Here is an 18,840-nt window from a genome sequence, read left to right as displayed (position 1 = left end):
TATAAAGACGTCAGATTATCGAAGATATTATTTTCCGTAGAAATGATCCGAGAATTGTTAGTGAAATCTAGAACTCCCAGTGACCTCAACCCAGTAAACGCGTATCTGGATATTGATTCGATTACGTTACTGCTGATATTCAAATATTTCAGCGCTGGTAAACCTCGGAATACGTTACGAGTAAGAATCGATATAGAGAGTTCACGGAGATCCATTACCGGAAGTGACGTCAAACCGTTGAAGCTTCCGTCGTTCAAATATCTCAGCGGATTTCCAGCGAGTAAAAGTTGTTTCAAACTGTTTAAACCGGTGAATGTATCAGTATCTAGTGATACTAGGCGATTATACGACAGATCTAATGTATTTAGATTGCGTAGATTAGAAAACGCGTTGGAGACAATGTCAGATAAATCATTACGGGAAATATTGAGCAAGAAAAGGTACAGAAAAGAGGAAAATGTCGATTCATTGAATCTAACTCGGTTATTCGATAAAATCAAAACTCGAGTCGAAGCGGCAAAAATTCGAGAAATATCCGATAATAAAGTATTTTCACAATCGATGAAACGACCTTGACATTTACAATAGTTAGGACACGTGACGTCGCAGTAAGCCTCGTCATCCGAGTTATGTTTACAATTAACGACGCCATCGCAAACTTCCGACTGAGGAATACATCGATGTTCGTCAGCGCATTTAAACATTCCCGGACACGAAAACGTTTCGCAATTGAGTTCATCTTCTGAATTAGGACAATCTGATCGACCATCGCACACGTGTCTAATCGGTATACAGTAAGACGATGGACATTTCACTGTACCAGCTGCACATTCAAACTCATTACAATTCAGTAAATGTTCGAGTCTTCTACAAACAGGAAAACCTGTCGGCATTCTTTCTAAAATACATCTATCTCTTCTCGCGTAACAATGAGGAGAATCGAATGAACATCTTTGTTTTTCCGATTCGGTACAGAGTGAAGTGAAATTGGTTGTGCAGTAGTTCTCTGTAGTGCAGTGAATTTGTGGTTTGATTGTTATATCGGTCGTTACTATTTCATCTTCTTCGAGGTCCCCGCCACAATCTACAACACCATCCCGATACAACAGAGAACTGATACATTCGCCATTTACGCACAAAAACCCGTTACATTCGTCCGAAGAGCAGCCGATCTCATCGGATTTATCTTGACAATCAGCAAGTCCATCACATCGTTTATATTTACCCACACATTGTCCGTCGTTACACTTAAACTGATCAGAGGAACATGAAATATGATAGCACGAGTTCTCATCCGAGCCATCGACGCAATCTCGTATAAAGTCACAGAAACCGCTAATCGATATAACCTGCCCATCGTTACAGCGGAACTGACTGTGTAAATTGATATCCGTACAATTGAGTTCATCTTCACCGTGTTGACAGTCGTGTCTGGTATCACATACGCGATGGTCGCTGATACATCTTTGATCGTTACATTCAAACTGCCACGATTTACAACCGCTTATAGAAGCTAACTCTTCACCAGTTACATCGTAGGAACATAGCACGGAATGCGCTTCATCTGTGACATTATCGAAGGCAGTCACTGACCATTTCACTGTTTGAAAATATGTTATCCAATCTCTAATTACAACTGGTTTTATTGCCACAATTCTTCCGCTTATATGATAAGTCAGTATAGCGCCATATTGATGCTGATAGTGGAAAACATTTATCAAATACTGAATTTCGATATCAGATGTTATTATACCTATGTCTCCACCGATTTTAAGACACATTTCTCTGGCTGTCTGGATTGTTACACTTTCAGATTGGAGCGTTTGCCAGTCTGTAAGTATCTGATAGCAATGCGCTTCTATATGAATCCATCCTCTTAGACACGTGGAGTTAAATAGTTCAAAGTTTTTCCGCTTTATTCCAGTTGTATCGTTTTGTGAAGATGCATTAAAATCGTTTCTTTCTGTTTCACAAATGAATGTCGTGTGCGTCTCCTCGATTTGACACGGGAATCGAACCCAGTTCGCCGATCCTCGTGGATTATTCAGTATCATCGCCGTACACGGCATATTGACGTCATTTATCGGTTGTTTTCTTAGCGGAGATATCAATCCTCGAATAACTTCTGGTATCGTTTCATTAACAGCAGCGGGTTCGAACCATTCCGTGTAACTGAACGGTTTACCATCAGACCACGAGTAATAACCACTGGACTCCTTTAAAGACAAACACTTGTTATACCTACATTGGTGAAAACTTGTTTTGGATTATTTTCTGTGTTCTAATCATTTCTGGAATAGCTTTTAATACCTTATATATACACATGACATGAAGATAAATCATAATATGAAAGCTCAATTAGATGATTAATATTTGATATGTATTTTACCTGCCATTTCAATCCAATCATCACAATAAGCGCCACCTGTGAATATGCCTCATGAAGCAGTTTTGTAGCGAACAGCTTTTTCACGGCAATCATTTCTTGTTCAGAGTTGATACTGAGAAGATGTCCTCCATATTTCTGTTGACAGTAAATTTCAGCGTTCTCCCAATTCAGACGTTCATGTTTGATGTATCTTATACACGAAACACCTGAATCTAGAAAATCTGATCGGCAGCCATTGATTCGGTGTTTTTTTAAAGGTGATTGTTCTAAAGTGTATTGAATTCGAAATATTGGCATGTACTTTGACAGCTCAAAATACAAGTCATACCCGAGTAGACTGTACAATACAAGTCCTGCTACTGCGTTATTTTCACATATTGTTGTTGTATGACGGGTTTCTGTAAACGTGGAAAATAAATTGTTCGGATCATCAAATATTTTGATAATTTGTGTTAGTAATATTGATCCCCTTGTGCGGGTACCAACAGATTCGGAGCATGATGTTTGTCCAATAAATTTAAACAGGAATCTGATGTAATGATTTATATTTTTGTCAGTAGGAAAAGAAAAACTAAAGAATATAGTTGAGAAAGAGGTTGATAATCCAGGGAAGTTCGGTGACTGCACGAGTCCACAATCTATAGCATCCCTTCCACCCCGGATCCCTGGAATATGTAGACTTTGTTTTAATTTCTGACATTTACGTCGTAATACAATCATTAGTGGTGTCCTCCAGAATCTATATTTAGTGAGTAATAATTTCACATGGTTTATTACGAGACTGGTATTTAACAATTGACTATTGAGACTTATCGCTGAACAGGGATTCATAGCTGTACGATAACATCTGTCAATTTGATATTCGTGTTCTGATAATACATCAATGTTTTCTACCGGTAGGCGTCGATTTTCAGGAGTAATCACGAGACAATATGACGTCAATGTGATTTGTCGTTCTCCTTCCTGTAGAACATACCCGTCACAGTCAGTAGGAACAAACTTGAGATAACCAGATACTAGTAGATCATGCCAGTTGTAAGCGTATGCTACTACAGTAACCGGTCCACCTGATGTAATCAGGCTGACGACAGATCGACCGTAGTATGAACCAGGACAATACGGACCATAGCGTCTAGTTGTGAAATTACTACCATCAAATATATAAAAACCAGCTCGATCACAGTTCTCTGATAAAACTGTTAGTTTTAATTCCTGAGTTCCGAATACAGACTCATAGATGTCGATTTTCGAGCTGAGTGCAAATCTACTGATACGATATTGTAACTTCCGTTTCGAATAACGGGGGAACAGACTGTCATACGACACTAAATGACCATTTCTAGCCTACAATAGATGCAAACATAGAGTAAATCATCGATAATCAATAAATGTTCATGCCGTATTTTTCTTTGCCATTTAACCGAAAATATTGCAACTCTGCCGTTAAAGGGTCAATGACTTGTTTTCGATAAGGTTTGATTAAAAAAATTACGATTCATGTGAATTCTACACATTATTTCATCGTTATCAAACAATTTCAAATCAATACAATAAATATAAAAGATATTTTCAAGCTGTTTTAACTCACTTTTTTATCTTCCACTTTGACGTCTGTTTCCTTCAATGATTCTATTTTGTAATCGATCGACGTTGAATTCCTCAACGATTTTCCGGAAAGATTCTCTGATAACAGTAAACACAATATCACGAGAAATCCGTCAGATTTTACACCTAACGATTCCAGGTAGTTTTCGCCGAGTAAAATATCAGTTCCGACAACCGTTAAAACTTCCAGTTTATAAACACCGATGACGTCACCGGAAGTGACGAGAACACGTGACCAGTTGAAGACGACGTACTGCAGTATTTCAGCTGTGATAGACCAGCAGTATAAGCGTTTAGACTGAGTTATTACGTGCGGCCTATCACCAGGAATGAGCACTCCGGATTTGTTTTTACAGATCGGAATCGATGGATTCGAAATATTCCAATCTGATATTCTATACAGTTTAACAAATAGATTAGTTTCAAAATGTAATCCGGCCTGTTTCATTGAAAAAGTGATGATAGCTCTGTTAGTTTTAGTGTAAATAGAGATGGGCGGATGTCCCGTTTGTTCCTGTATATTCGTTATAGGTTCACTTGTGTTCCATCCGTCATAAATTTGAACGGTCAAATCTAAACCCGCCTGTTCTAATCTTAAGTTTATTTCCTCAAAAGTCAGATTCATGCCGAAACCCTCTGGTAACCCGGACCACTCGAGCTGCAGGAAATGACATAATTTTCCACCCATGGCGATAGCAAATTTATAACCAATTTCAAAAGTTTGCAATTGTTTTAGTCGGTTGGACGAACAGTGGTGAACAGTTTTTAGATGGTTTTCCTCCAAACGATAAAATACATAAACTCGACTTCCTTTCACAACATCATTTACATCACTCTTAAACATCAACGATAATGAATTACTGCGGTAAATATCTAATTGTTTTCCAGCACCGCACAGTAAGTTATCAGAATCGCTGATGTGAAGATAGTTATCTCTACAGAATATAGACGGCTCGATGTCGTAGTAAACTTGGACGCGAAAGGTACCCGGTAAAGAGCTGTTGACGAACCAACGACATTCAACACCGCGCGTAAACAACGGATAGTTCGGTGAAACGATGTAACCGGACGTAGAATCGAGTGAAAACCACGTATTGTTACACCGTGAACTGACAGTTACAGACGGTTGATCGGTAGAGATCCGATCAGTCGTCTGAACCGACGACAGTTTCATTAGTAGAATGAGTAATAACGTTAAGAGACTGCGCGTCATGTTGACATTCTCCTCGATCAGTTTAACTCTAACTACAGCGAATAGATTTTAATCCAATTAATGTTGGGCGTTTCCGAGTGAGAGAAAGAGAGAGAGAGAGCGGTAGAGAGGATGAGTCAGACTACACGGCGCTCATTAAAAATAAATTCGATACTTTACAAAACCGAGTAATGATTAACGAGATTAAAAATATAATTCGATATAGGACGTATACAGTAGTCAGTTTTATATTTATATATTTACATACGATTTTAAAACGTCCTTAACTGCTTAACTGCTGAAAAGTGAAGCACCTGCATAAAACCATTTTGCAGTTGCTAGCCGCAATTTCGTTACGGTGTTTTTGTCCTGTATTGTTGGGTCAGTTTTGGGTTTTTTTGTGTCTGAAAAACTACTCACTGTCTAGTTTTTATTGACAATAGTTTTCATCAAATTTGTGCGCTTAAGTGAACGATAGATGCATGTTATGTGACTCCTTCCCCCTCCGCGGATATTACCCGTTTTGGTTATGAGAGCGCTGCCACGGATACTCTGATATGGATATTTTCTTTTTTAACCATTCTACTTTATTATGACAAAAAAACAAATGCGAACACGATCAACAGATCTACCTTGCATAGGATGCAAGGGATATGGGTATATGGATATTTTCGGTGCTACCCCTTTCGTTGGCCTTAGTATCTTCCAAGATGGCGTAAAAATTCGAAAATCGGAAAAGAAATGTCCAACAATATATTTTCTTTTCAAAAATTTGGTTTCAGTTAGCACAAAATGATTCACATATTATCACTATTCAAGTCAATATAGTAATAATAATAACAATAATAATAATAACAATAATAATAATAATAATGATGATGGTGATGGTGATGGTGATAATGATAGCGATAGCGATAGCGATAGCGATAATAATAGCGATAATAATAGTAATAATAATAGTAATAATAATAATAATAATTCATTTCTACATTTAAATACAACATACCATAAGGATATACAAAAATATGCAAGTGTGGGACATTTTAATGTAATGCGGGGGAGATTAGATGAAGCCAACAAAGGCTTATAAAAGGCTTATCGCACGCACGCACGCACGCCTTTTTGTAATAAAAAGAGTGCATTGAGCTTATTTGCATAGTTACTACCCCAGATTAAATTACAATATTGTAAATGAGGATAAACAAAACTATAATAAAGGGTTATAAGGAGATGTGATGGGAAATGTTTTTTAAATCTATTCGGAATTCCAATGTAGCGTGAAACCTTACAACAAAAATTTTTGATATGGACATCCCAATTTAATTAATCATCTATGAAAAGACCTAAGAAATTTGTACTGTGAACATGTTTGATTAATTCACCATTTAAACGAATGGAAAAATTGAAGTGATTTTCATTACCAAAAATCATGAGGTGACATTTCTTAATGTTTAAAGAAAGTTTGTTCACTTGAAACCAGATACCAAGTTTTACTAGTTCTGATTTTACTGTAGAAACCAATTCATTAATATTTGAATGGCTATAAAAACAATTGGTATCATCTGCAAAAAGAATAAATCGGAGCAACTTGGATGCATTATCGCAATCGTTTATGTATAAGATAAGTGTAAAGGGCCTAAAATGGAACCCTGCGGTACACCAATTGATACCTTTAATGGGGACGATATAGTATTATTAAAACTAACTACTTGACTCCTATCAGTCAAATAACTTTTTAACCAAATATGACAACCCCCCCCCATACCATAAAACTCGAGTTTCTTAAGCAAAATTGTATGGTTAACAGTATCGAATGCCTTCGAAAGGTCCAAGAATAATCCTATAGTAATAACTTTCTTTTCTAGGGCTTCAGTAAGATTGTCAACGACCTTGGATAGTGCCAAGGCAGTTAATTTGCTTTGGACGAAAACCAAACTGGTTGGGGATTACAATATCCTGTTTGTTACAAAATGAAACTAATCTGTTGTGAACCAATTTTTCCAGAATTTTTGAGAAGCTAGGAAGCAAAGAAATCGGGCGGTAATTATCAAAAGAATTAGGGGCTCCTGATTTAAACAAAGGACAAACTTGAAAGAACAAAGATGTGGGATAGAGGGAACTTAACGGTATCAATTACTTGTTAAATGATAAAAATACTAAAAAAACATCAACGCCGGCACTCTTTTTTGAGGGAAGACCCGAAAAACATCACTTCTTTCATTAGGTGAGGTTGGGAGAAAAAAGATATTTTCACTGACACGATTATTCATATATTGATGGGAGATTGCCCTATATCGGGGATTTGACTAGCAAGCTTTTCACCAATATTTACAACAAAAAAAATTGTTGAACTCGTTGGCAATATTTGTATCACCAGAAAGAATGCGTTGATCGGAGATAAAAGAGTTTGGTAGTTTTGAATGAATGTTTCTCCCTAAAATTGTGTTCAACAGATTCCACTTTTTCTTCATATCATTTCCAGCAGCAAGTAACTTTTCAGAATAATAATCAGATTCAGCTTTGTTAATAAGCTTTGAAATGAGATTTTCGTACGAATTATACTTGGTTTTTATTTCATCCGAACGAGTTCGAACAAGTTTCCTATAGAGGCTGTTTTTTGTTTTAATTGCTGTGACAATACCAGGATTTATCCAAGGTTTGTGAAATGATGGATCGGTTGGATTAACAGATACCAAAGGAAAAACTTGATGAAAAACTGAAGAAATTTTTAAGTAAGCGGAACAAGGATTATCAGAAGAATAAACTTCACTCCAGCTAACATTGTTTAATAATCTTTGAAATTTAGAAATATTTCGCAGCGAAAAGATTCTAGTTTTATAAGGTTGTTTATCAGACAGAGGCTCTTCACCACTGCAAATAGTAAATATTGGATAATGGTCCGAAAGGTCGGTGATAAAAATCCCAGATTTATGAATGTTTCTCAAATCGTTACAAAAAATATATCATCAATTAAAGACGTCGAGTCACAAGTCACTCGCGTTGGCTTGTCAATCAAAGGTGAAAAGGAATAGGAGAAAAATGTTTCGAGAAAAATATCCGTATGTTTTTGCATATCATATTCAATGAGATCAATATTAAAATCCCCCATTAAATAGCAAAGTTTGTTCTCGCGAGTAATTTCAGCCATTAAGACTTCGGATTCATCTTGAAACGCTGGTAATCTTCCTCCTGGAGGTCTGTATATTACTCCAATAGTAATATTAGATTTATGTTCTGAAACAATTTCGATGAATAAAGATTCGAAGCTTAGATACTTAGATGACAAGTCAGTCCGAACTTTGAAATTGAAATTCTCTTTAAGAAATAAAGCTACGCCACCGCCATGTTGACCATTGGCGCGAGACTTGAAAATACTCGAGTAGCCATTAATTCTATATAAATTGGAGTTAGAATTATTAGAATTTGTCCAAGTTTCGGTCAAACCAATAACCGAAAATTGGCCGTTACAGCAAGTCAAAAAGTCAGTAAAACAGTTAAAATTTTTGTTCAGGCTTCCGATATTAGGTGAAATAATAGATAGCTTTTCCAAGTCGCAAGTTAATTAATCTCTCCTGCAACTTCTCGCGTGGGCTGAGACCGTCACCACTCAGCTAGCCGGTTCTAGCCAGGAATCGCGCATGGCGCATTTATCCGGCACAATATCAAAATCATACCGCGTTACCATTCATAGTAGTTCTGCGTTGCGGTCGGTTTTGTAAGTAATTTGAGTTTTGAAATAGATGGACAAATGCACGGAAGTCCCAGTACTGGTTCAGAGCGCTTTCACGGAAATTGTTACTTACAAGCTTTTATTACGAATCTGTAGGAGACGGATTTGCAAAGCGGAAAAAGATGAATTCACTAAGAATACAATAGAAAACCCTTTTTAAAATCAACGTAAAACTAAGCATCGGGTTCGGCCCGCTTAGCAATATAATTACATTGAATTTCCGTTGAAGAATAAACTAATTTAATGTTGGATTGATCAATAAATAATTTGAATTGTTCCCAGGAACGAGACATCTTCCGCCGACATCGTACATTTTACCATCGACAAAAAATCGAAACCGGCGTCGAAACGTTTTAGATTCATCATTTTGAACCCGGTAAACAGCATTCAGACGCCGAAAGTTCCGCAGAAGAAAGTTTAGAGTGAGAAGAAATAGATCATACCAGTTGGAAGTTTTTGAAGTGAGTAAAAATATGGAAATATCGCGTCGAAATCAGATTCTTGAAAATCAATCAAATCCAATTCTCGTTTTTTAAATCGCTCAGGCTATTTTTACGGCGCCGTAAACGAATGACACTAATGTCTATTTATTAATTGATGAGACCTGTTTTTCTTGGATATTTTGCTTACTTTTTGGGGTACATACCTCATTTATGTCTTAACAGAATGCCAAAAATCACGGACAACAACTGAATATCCGATATATTTCCAGTTCTGTACCAATTAGATGGATTGGCAAAAAGACTCCTTAAGTCCAGTTGAATGAGAGAGAAAATCCTCCATTTTGTGAAATTTCTTAAATTTTTACATTGTCACCATGCCTACGAAATGAAGTTATTTTTCTTGTGGGGTCTCAACAACTAAATCAGGGTGGCGTAGGCATGGTAACAATGTTCAAATCCAAGAAATTTGACAAAATGGAGGATTTTCTCTCTCATTCAACTGGACTTAAGGAGTCTTTTTGCCAATCCATCCAATTGGTACAGAACTGGAAATATATCGGATATTCAGTTGTTGTCCGCGATTTTTGGCATTCTGTTAAGACATAAATGAGGTATGTACCCCAAAAAGTAAGCAAAATATCCAAGAAAAACAGGTCTCATCAATTAATAAATAGACATTAGTTATATTTACGACGTTTCATTCTGATTGGCTTATGCACGTTGCGCATGTGCATTAGGGTGCGCGACTTGTGAAAAATTCAAGGCAAGTGTGGAGAACAGAGTTAGAGAAAATAGAGCGGATAGAGCAAGACTCGAACCCGGGCCTGTAAATTACTAGCATAGCGTCTGCCCACTAGACCACCGAGCTCGCTGAAAACCAACCGAATGTTTTAACTAGATATAATACCTCACCTTACCCTTATCCTATCCCTAGGGGGTAAAACGGACCCTTACCCTAACCCTCTGGACCCTCTTCTCACCCGCTTGACGCTAATCCTCTCTTCTCTAGACCATAATCCTAAATTCATTATAAAACCGTCGTAAATATAGAATTCACGACTGCTTTACGACGCCGTTAATGTAGCCACTTTGTTTTAAATCGATCCAAAGTATTTGCTTCCACTTTTTTAATTCACCATACATTATTACTATATATATCGTATTAACGAATAAAAGTAACAATAAAATCATTATATTGAGTTTAGGTTTAGGGTTTCGATAGGGCTAGTGTTGAGACATCCTCCCCCGGCAGGGATTCGAACCTGATGGCATCGAGATTGCCACGGCACGAAACCCTGCCATAATCGACCGTGTGCGCAGATACATGCGCAGTTCAGATGATGTGATTTTTAGCCAATCAGAAATCCCGTTTTATTTTAGCCCGGGTTTTCCCATTTATAGTTCTTCCTTGAAATTTGCCTCAACGATTATACAACGAGCAATCTGATTGGTGCCGCCAGTTTTCGTTCGGAAAGCTGCGCATGTACCTGCGCACCCGGTCTACTGGTGCAGGGGTTCGTGCCGTGGCTGAGTGTAGCGATGCCATCAGGTTCGAGTCCCTGTTGAGAGGGTGAGAAGAGGGTCCAGAGGGTTCCGTTTTACCCCTAGGGATAGGATAAGGGTAAGGTGAGGTATTATATCTAGTTAAAACATTCGGTTGGTTTTCAGCGAGCTCGGTGGTCTAGTGGGCAGACGTTATGCTAGTAATTTACCGGCCCGGGTTCGAGTCTCGCTCTATCCGCTCTATTTTCTCTTACTCTGTTCTCCACATTTTCCTTGAATTCTCTAAGTCGCGAAACTGCAGCTAGGTGTCCCTCGTCGCCAGGGAGCTGCAGTTATGGTACCAGTGCCACTCATTTGTTAGAGGCAAACCCTCGGGACATTTTGCCTGATAAGACATTTGAAAAGTTTTCAAATTATTTCGAAATTTTTTTTCTTTCCACGAAGGGCATTTTGGATTTTTTTGAGTGCCTCACGCGAGGCATGTGAGGTGCCCTACATCCGCCACTGTTAGTAGACCTCTGCCACTGTTAGACATCTATGGACCTCCCCCAGCCTATTTGATAAAAAGGATTATGGTTCCCTGTTTATTTTTTAATCGAGGTTTTTAATCCCTGTTTTGACATCAAAGTAGGAAAACATGAATTTTCCTTTTGCGAAATCAGATTTACATGCAGGGTCCGATTGCCCGGGGTGAGTATATTTTAATGAGGGCAAGTAGGTTACAATTATCACTTGTCCGCGCAGCAATATCATATATCAAAGGTTTTTTCCCACTCGATACTATGGATGATAGTGCCACCAATCGGACTGCCTGTTTAGGGCAAGTTGATTTTTGAGGGGGCAAGTGAAATTTCAGATATGCTTTGGGGATCATTCATTCAGTACGTACGCATGAAATTTGACTTTTTCTACCTACCCCCCCTCCCCCCCTGTACGTAAATCGGCCATTTTTTTCATAAACATTAAGCATTACAGTACGCAAAGAACTTCACCCCCTTCCCCCTCCCCTAATGCGTACGTAATGAATGTTCCTTAGAACGGACAGGGGATATTTTTGTTGCGATTTAACTTTTTCTGTTCCGACTTCGGTGGCCTGTCTTGTGCACCGTGATTATCTTTATTACAATCCTCACGTTTTCATTTCGATGTTTTTTTTTTTTTCAGTCGCCGGTCGAAAGCAAAAAAAATCGAAAGAAAATGGCGTCCGATTTGGAGAAATACGTCAACAAAACGGTTTCGGTGATCACGGCGGACGGACGAATCATCGTCGGGCAGCTGAAGGGATTCGATCAGACGATCAACCTGATTCTGGACGAGTCACACGAACGCGTGTTCAGCACTACGCAGGGCATGGAGCAGGTCGTGCTCGGGTTGTACATCATACGCGGCGACAACGTCGCCGTCGTCGGCGAGATCGACGACGGTATCGACGGCGCTCTGGACTTCGCGGCGATCAAAGCTGAACCGTTGAACATCGTCACTCATTGATCGTCGCGGAAGTTCGAGGATTTCTTTTTTTTTCGGAATTCTTCCGGAAGGCAGGTTTCGATCGGACGTATTCCGGTTTAGGAATATCAATATTCGATTACAAACTGCTATCAGGTTTACAGCTATTTCAGAATCGGCAGAGACCGATCAAAATCTGCCGAACTCTCTACGGGTCGCTTCTATCAGGTTTTCTGATACCCTTCTGGAATAGGTCATGCGCAGAGCCCGAGTCGTGTGCGCCATGCGCAAGATCCTCAAATGTTTTCAGTTTTGCGTTTCTGAATTATATGAATAACTCGAGTAGGATTATGAAAATTGTTTTACTTAACTTGGAAATGCTTTGAAATTTACCATCCATGATTTTTCGAATGTGATGCCTTATTTACTAATATGTCTTTTCAAGGATCCTTATCCCCTTCAGTGTGTCTACACCGCAGTGCGGTGTATGAATCGGTGATGGATTTTGCTAGTACACCGTACTGCAGTTTATTGATGTAAATTGTAATTAGTTTTTATCTCTATTAAAGATGGCAGCGCATGTCAAACATAGTGAAATACTAGTAACTAACGAAACACCGCACCGAGGTGTAGACGCACTATAGCGGTATTCCCGTTATTAAACACACTAGGGTGGAATTTTCGAATATTTCAAATTATCCTCCAGCACTATGGGGTATTGATTAGTCAGCACTGAAAGGGTTCTTCTACAAAAAAAATCTTGGATCCGTAGGTTGAGCGTATTCCGGTTGAAATGATTGAATGTGCCTGAAGAGAATTCCCGAATCGAAATTGAAACCTGCCTCAAATGTTTTTTACCGGCCTGTGTTCCAAAAAATGAAATCGTCGTTTGATGTTGAGCGTAGAAAACGTCTGATTTGTCACTTGCAGTATTTAAAGTGTTTCGTTTGTTTTTTTTAAACTCAAATTATGAACCGATGATTAAACTTTTATGGAAATTAGTGGCAAAAACTGTAAGGTTTCGATGTATTACTATAGCAAACTGCGCATCTGACCGTCTTTACATTTGTAGTGGGAACTAGGGGGCGCTGGTGAAAACTAGGAATGATTAAAATAGAGCTGTTTGTAAAGTTGCAACTTTGAGTCTATTTAACTTGGTACCTGTTATGTGTATATATTTTTTACTTGTACAAGAAAACAAACTTTCTGTGTAAATATCTAATGATTATATGTTCAATTATTATATTTTAATGATAATAATAATTATTATGATTACCAGTATGATGAATTTTGTTTCTGGTTTGTTTTTTATCTCTGTTGTTATCGTAAGGTGAGCTTGATTTCTGCGGCTTGAAGGCAGGTACCAACGCTAGTCAGTAACCTGTCTGTGGTTAAGTTTCACGATCGGATATTTTCACAAACCACATAAGCCCATCCGACTATAAAAAAAGCTTACCACCAACGATTAGGTAACTAACTAGTACCAACGCATGCAGTTTACATGTATATAGCAATATGGATGATGGGCTGTGTTTTGTAAAATAATCGTAAAATAAGAGCAGGCCTTCGGCTAAGCACTTTATCTGAGTGTGTTTGGCTATTATCTCGTCTGCAAAAAACGTACTGGGACGGTTGACTCGGTTCTTAACTCTAACGATAGATGGCGAATTCCTCGCCGTACAAACAGTTGAATGCTTTTTGAAGTGTCATCAGTCCTTCTACGCAGTGTTTTGCGTGTTCAGTCCCGATTTCAATAGATGACGTCACTAAGTTAGTGACGTCATCTATTGAAATGGGGACTGAACACGCATGGATGATGGGCATATTTTCTGCAAAATACCCCCTCTGCACTAGTGATTGCTGCAGATTTATCATTCTTAGAAGAAATTCTGCTTATTCTACATGAGACAGCAAGACCAGATGAGCAAAATAAAACAAATTTGATGAAGATATCTCTTCAAGTTTTTGTTTTATCAATCTCTGAAAAACACGGAAATCCTGGCAAAGCGCAGGATTTCCTGAAAAAATAGGCCTGGCAGGCAAGGAGTAATTAGATCAAATCGTAAAAACTGTATTGGACATCATCCTTTCCTCGGCTGGGATTCGAGCCCGTTTGCGAATATGTTTCTACCAATTCGCCATCTATCGTAACAGACAGGAACTATATATTAACATATGCAAAAATCGAGTACTGTTTTTACATCCGAGGCCAAATTCGGTTTTCGTATCTAGTGGACGGAACGAAACACCGAATGCGCCTAATTTCCGAACTATTTCCAGAATATAGTTCCGACAACATGTAATTAACATTCGGTTTCACTTAGTTAGTCGACTAACTCCGAAAACCGATGTTGGCCCAGGTTGTTCATAGCATCCAAATGATAACGTATTCGCGAGAAAATGCATAAGCGAAGTTATCTCGTCAAATCAGATTTGATTTTCCTAATCATAATTTGCTAGTCACGTGTAATCTAATCAAATAGGATTTGCACAACTGGGTGAATTTGATGACTTGCTCACCAAACAGCTGACAAGAAAATACTGCCCCGATTTCTAAAGTATTATTTCCTATGAATGAGTTTCAGTTTCTGTTCCAGTTTTGGCCATCATATTAGTTCTTCGAGAAAAAGATTTTTGAGTCCACCATCTTCAAATCGTATCAAATCACCTCTCGAGGTGATTTGATGATTTGACAAATCGATTTGAATTCGATGCCGTGTTATATTCAAAGATTAGACCAAATAAAATTTGATTATGACAAGATAAATACGATTTTACTTAAAATCAAATTTAATTTGATATGTGATAAATTCGCCTATTATTTCTAAAGGTTGTGCGTGGACGATAGGGTCTGTGGATGAGACGTAGATCGAACATCGTATCGAGTTCAAAGACTTCTCGAATTCGAAAAATATACGTCTAAAACAGCTGTTCGCTAATTGATATTCCAGAAGCGACTCATTAAATATTAACATGCTGTCGATGGTGATTGATTTGAAGTCAATTATCAAATTTACAAATGTATTCAATTACGAATGATTAAATATCCACGAAAACGTGCATGAAAATAGCAGGTTTATTGTTTTAGTGTATTAGTGCTTGAACGCTTGCTAATCAATGCTTTAGAATTTTAAATCTTAGTCTTAAAACTACGCATTTTAAATTTGAAGTCGAAAAAGGCGGCTAGAAAATAGTTTTTTCTTTCAAGGAATTTCTTTTTTCGGTTCATCATGGAGGTTAAATCGATCATTCTTGCAGGTACGGGTCATTTAGGACATATTAGGACGATATTCATTAGTATCAACGGTGAACGGGTTTCAGGGTTCAACATGCTCGGGTTTATCCCAAATGTTCTCTTTAATTGCTATATTCAAAATCAAGGACTGTGGAACTTCCGATATATATATATATATTAGAAATTATACTTAGTAATTCATGAATCTAAATCTATTATCATGTACGGTAAACATGTAACTTTAGTAACTATGGTCGAGGCCTTAATTTTTTGACATAATGAAACCATATAGTATATCTGCTTGTATTTCAGCTGTAGCACTACTTGCATTATTTCCGCGGCCGTCTGGTAAGTATGCAAAACAGTTCAATTACCATTCGATTTCAAAAAAGAACGATAATTTTGCGTGACGTTGTGACCGTAACTTTATATCAATGATATGAATCCGCAAGTCTGCGTCCTGCAGTACCCGGTTTAGACATTCGAAATAAAATATTAGAAATAAATATTATCGGTAGCTTACGCTTTCAAAAACTGATCGTCCACACTTCACATATGTTCAGTACTTCGACTGAGACATTTTTAATCGAAAATGAACTAAAAGCACCAGACATTGGAAATTTTATCAGCGCAATTTCAAAAACTGATCGTTCGCACTTCACATGTGTTCAGAACTAACTATGAGACATTCTCAATTGAAAATGAACTAAACCACTAGAATTAGACATTTTATCAGCGCACTTTCAAAAGCTGATCGTCCACACTTCGCATGTGTTCGGGGGCCGGTTGCACAGTCGTGACTTAGGTTCAAAAGTGGTCTTAAATCTTAAGACCGGTCTCAAGCTGTTAGATTGGCTATAGAACTAACTTGGTCTTAGACTGGTCTTAAGTCTAAGCCATGACTATGTAACCGGCCCATGAACTTCACTTAAGACATTTTCAATTGAAATGAACTACAAACACCAGACATTCGACATTATAACCAGTCAATTTCAAATAAAAATCTCACTGTCTGAAGGGGAAATAGATTGTAGATTGATACCTAAATTAAGATGGTCACGCCAGAACTTTACAAGTTTCTTGAATACTTATTTCCATGTTTTCTTTTCAGTGGTATCTGCTCGGACTACGACCGTAGAAGGCCCGCAAAGCGGCTCGCGCGACGATGCGCCTAGCGCCGTCCACTGCCCGTCGGGTTTCAAGATTACCTCCTGTTCGTGTCACGATTTGGGAACTTGCGACGGCGCGGTCATTTCAAACAACGGTCGAACCTGTACCGCCTTTCACATGAATGGGAAAGGAAGAACTAAGGTAAGCCGGATCACTGAATCAGCCCGTAATTAGGGAATCTTAAATGCTTCTGCGGCAATCGAGGATTCCACTTGCGGCGAATGTAGATCCGCTAGTAGTCAATTATACCTCGTAGTCAATTATCAAATCTTTTAAGAAGGTTTTGACATTAATAACTGATCGCCCCTGTAGTGTGTTGGTGCATATATTGAAGATTATATGTTTCCTTTGTGAAAAAAATAATTTTTTCCCTCCACACTCATACGATACGGTTGGAGACTATGTATCTTATCCGCACTGTGATTCGTCTACATTTATATACAATTCATAACCGGGTTTGCGATTCTCTATACTGCCACCTGAGGTTTTGATTGAAAATCTGAACTGAAATAAAGACTCCAAAATTGTAATCAGAATGATGTCACGAATAAGTAATGCAGGCCTACGGTATTTATTTGTATAGGCTAAAGCGATTTGTGAAGAGATACCGCTTGATAAAGGATACACAGTTCTACAGACGACATCTTTAGAACAGCAGCCGATGATCGGCTGTCCTTCACACCTTCAACTAGTTGGATGCATGTACCACTATCCGTAAGTTCATCTTATTTTTCCGATGGATAGAGCAGACGCGCGTTATACACTAGCGCACCTACCGGACCCTCGATTGCCACGGGAGGAATCTCCATGTGCTCAAAAGTGCTTCCTCTAGCACACCAGCTAGCCCGCCAGACGGCACCACTGTAACATCCAGACGTAAATTCTAAGCCTTCGCGTCAAAAAAAGATACAAATTACTTGTCTACATTATTTGACCAACCGTTCCGTCCAAAGAATGTGAGAAAGGATGGTTGGATTCTAATTGAGTTAGCAATAAAAAGGATCAAGTTTAAACTGTTCCTGATCGCTTTCAAATGCTACCGTGGATTAGCTTCCGATTATCTCCACAAACTTCTCCAAAAATATTCACCTGCTCGTCAACTTAGATCTGGATCGGAACATTCTAAAACTATGAACTTGGCACCTTTGGCGGACGATCCTTCGTCGGATTTCTTGCTCATGACATTTGGAATGCTCTACCTAAAATATTCGTCTTGAACCCGATCTGGATGTATTCAGACAACTCCCAAAAACAAACCTGCTTAATACATTAAATTAAAGCACCTTTGGACATTGAACCAGTAAAATTGGCGCTATGTCAATAGTATTTCATCATCATCATCATCATCATCAACATCATCATAAAAGCTTTTGAAAACATAAAGATGCTAACATACATTCACGTGCTATAGAAATACGTTCACGCAGCATACACAATGATTGACATTTTTTACGTTCGTCGCTGTACTAGAAAAAAACATTTATTGCGATGTACACTAGCGCACCTGGTGGAGCCCAGTGGAAGTAGCGGCGTAGCGTGTCGGTAACCCATTCGGGCGGCTAACTCATATATCCGACAATCAAACAGGATTTTTTTTTTGCGAGCCATCTGGTGCACACATTTTCTTTTTCTATTTCAGCTGGGCGCACAGGTTACCGGTTAAGATTAGACTCGGAAATTTCGACGGCAGAAAGTACTCGAACAGTTGCTCGGTAGAACCGGTTTCGTTCCGTGGCGGTTCATACACGTGTCTGTACGGCGGGTGTTACCTACAGATCGTGTGCATGAAAGCCCCGTACAATAAAATGGTGAACACTAGGCCGTATTATGACTGATCTGTGGTTTAAAAAAATCAGGGTTTTTTCTTCTGTGTCCAGATAAATGCGAATAAAGTAATTCTAACTTGTGAAATAAACAGTTTTTTTAAATTCTTTTACTGGTTCGACGAGTTACGATTCGGCTAGGGAGTCATTGAAATGAACTTTGGCCCGGGAACAACCGTTCATTACGGTTGCCAAATGAACCTGTGCTCGTTTGGCCTGACCAAAGACTGGTCCCGGAAATGACTCGCTTTGTTTTGTCTAAGCATTGCCATCCTCGATTGCCAGGGTTTGACCGCCGCCCGCC

The 18,840-nt window shown here is 38.5% G+C and overlaps 1 protein-coding gene across 1 annotated transcript; it reads left to right on the top strand.

Moving 5' to 3' along the window:
• Positions 1 to 9,204: 9,204 nt before the first annotated feature.
• Positions 9,205 to 13,525, top strand: LOC141910884 (U6 snRNA-associated Sm-like protein LSm8). Its single transcript, XM_074801745.1, has 2 exons — positions 9,205 to 9,377; positions 12,027 to 13,525. Exon 2 carries the CDS (start codon positions 12,060 to 12,062, stop codon positions 12,348 to 12,350), a length of 291 nt encoding a protein of 96 aa, XP_074657846.1. The 5' UTR covers positions 9,205 to 9,377; positions 12,027 to 12,059; the 3' UTR covers positions 12,351 to 13,525.
• The last annotated feature ends 5,315 nt before the right edge of the window (positions 13,526 to 18,840 follow it).

This window comes from Tubulanus polymorphus, chromosome 9, assembly GCF_964204645.1.
Source record: "Tubulanus polymorphus chromosome 9, tnTubPoly1.2, whole genome shotgun sequence".
Classification (NCBI taxonomy): Eukaryota; Metazoa; Nemertea; class Palaeonemertea; order Tubulaniformes; family Tubulanidae; genus Tubulanus; species Tubulanus polymorphus.
The sequence above is the reverse complement of the archived record's forward strand: the minus strand, read 5'-3'. Positions and strand labels throughout refer to the sequence as shown.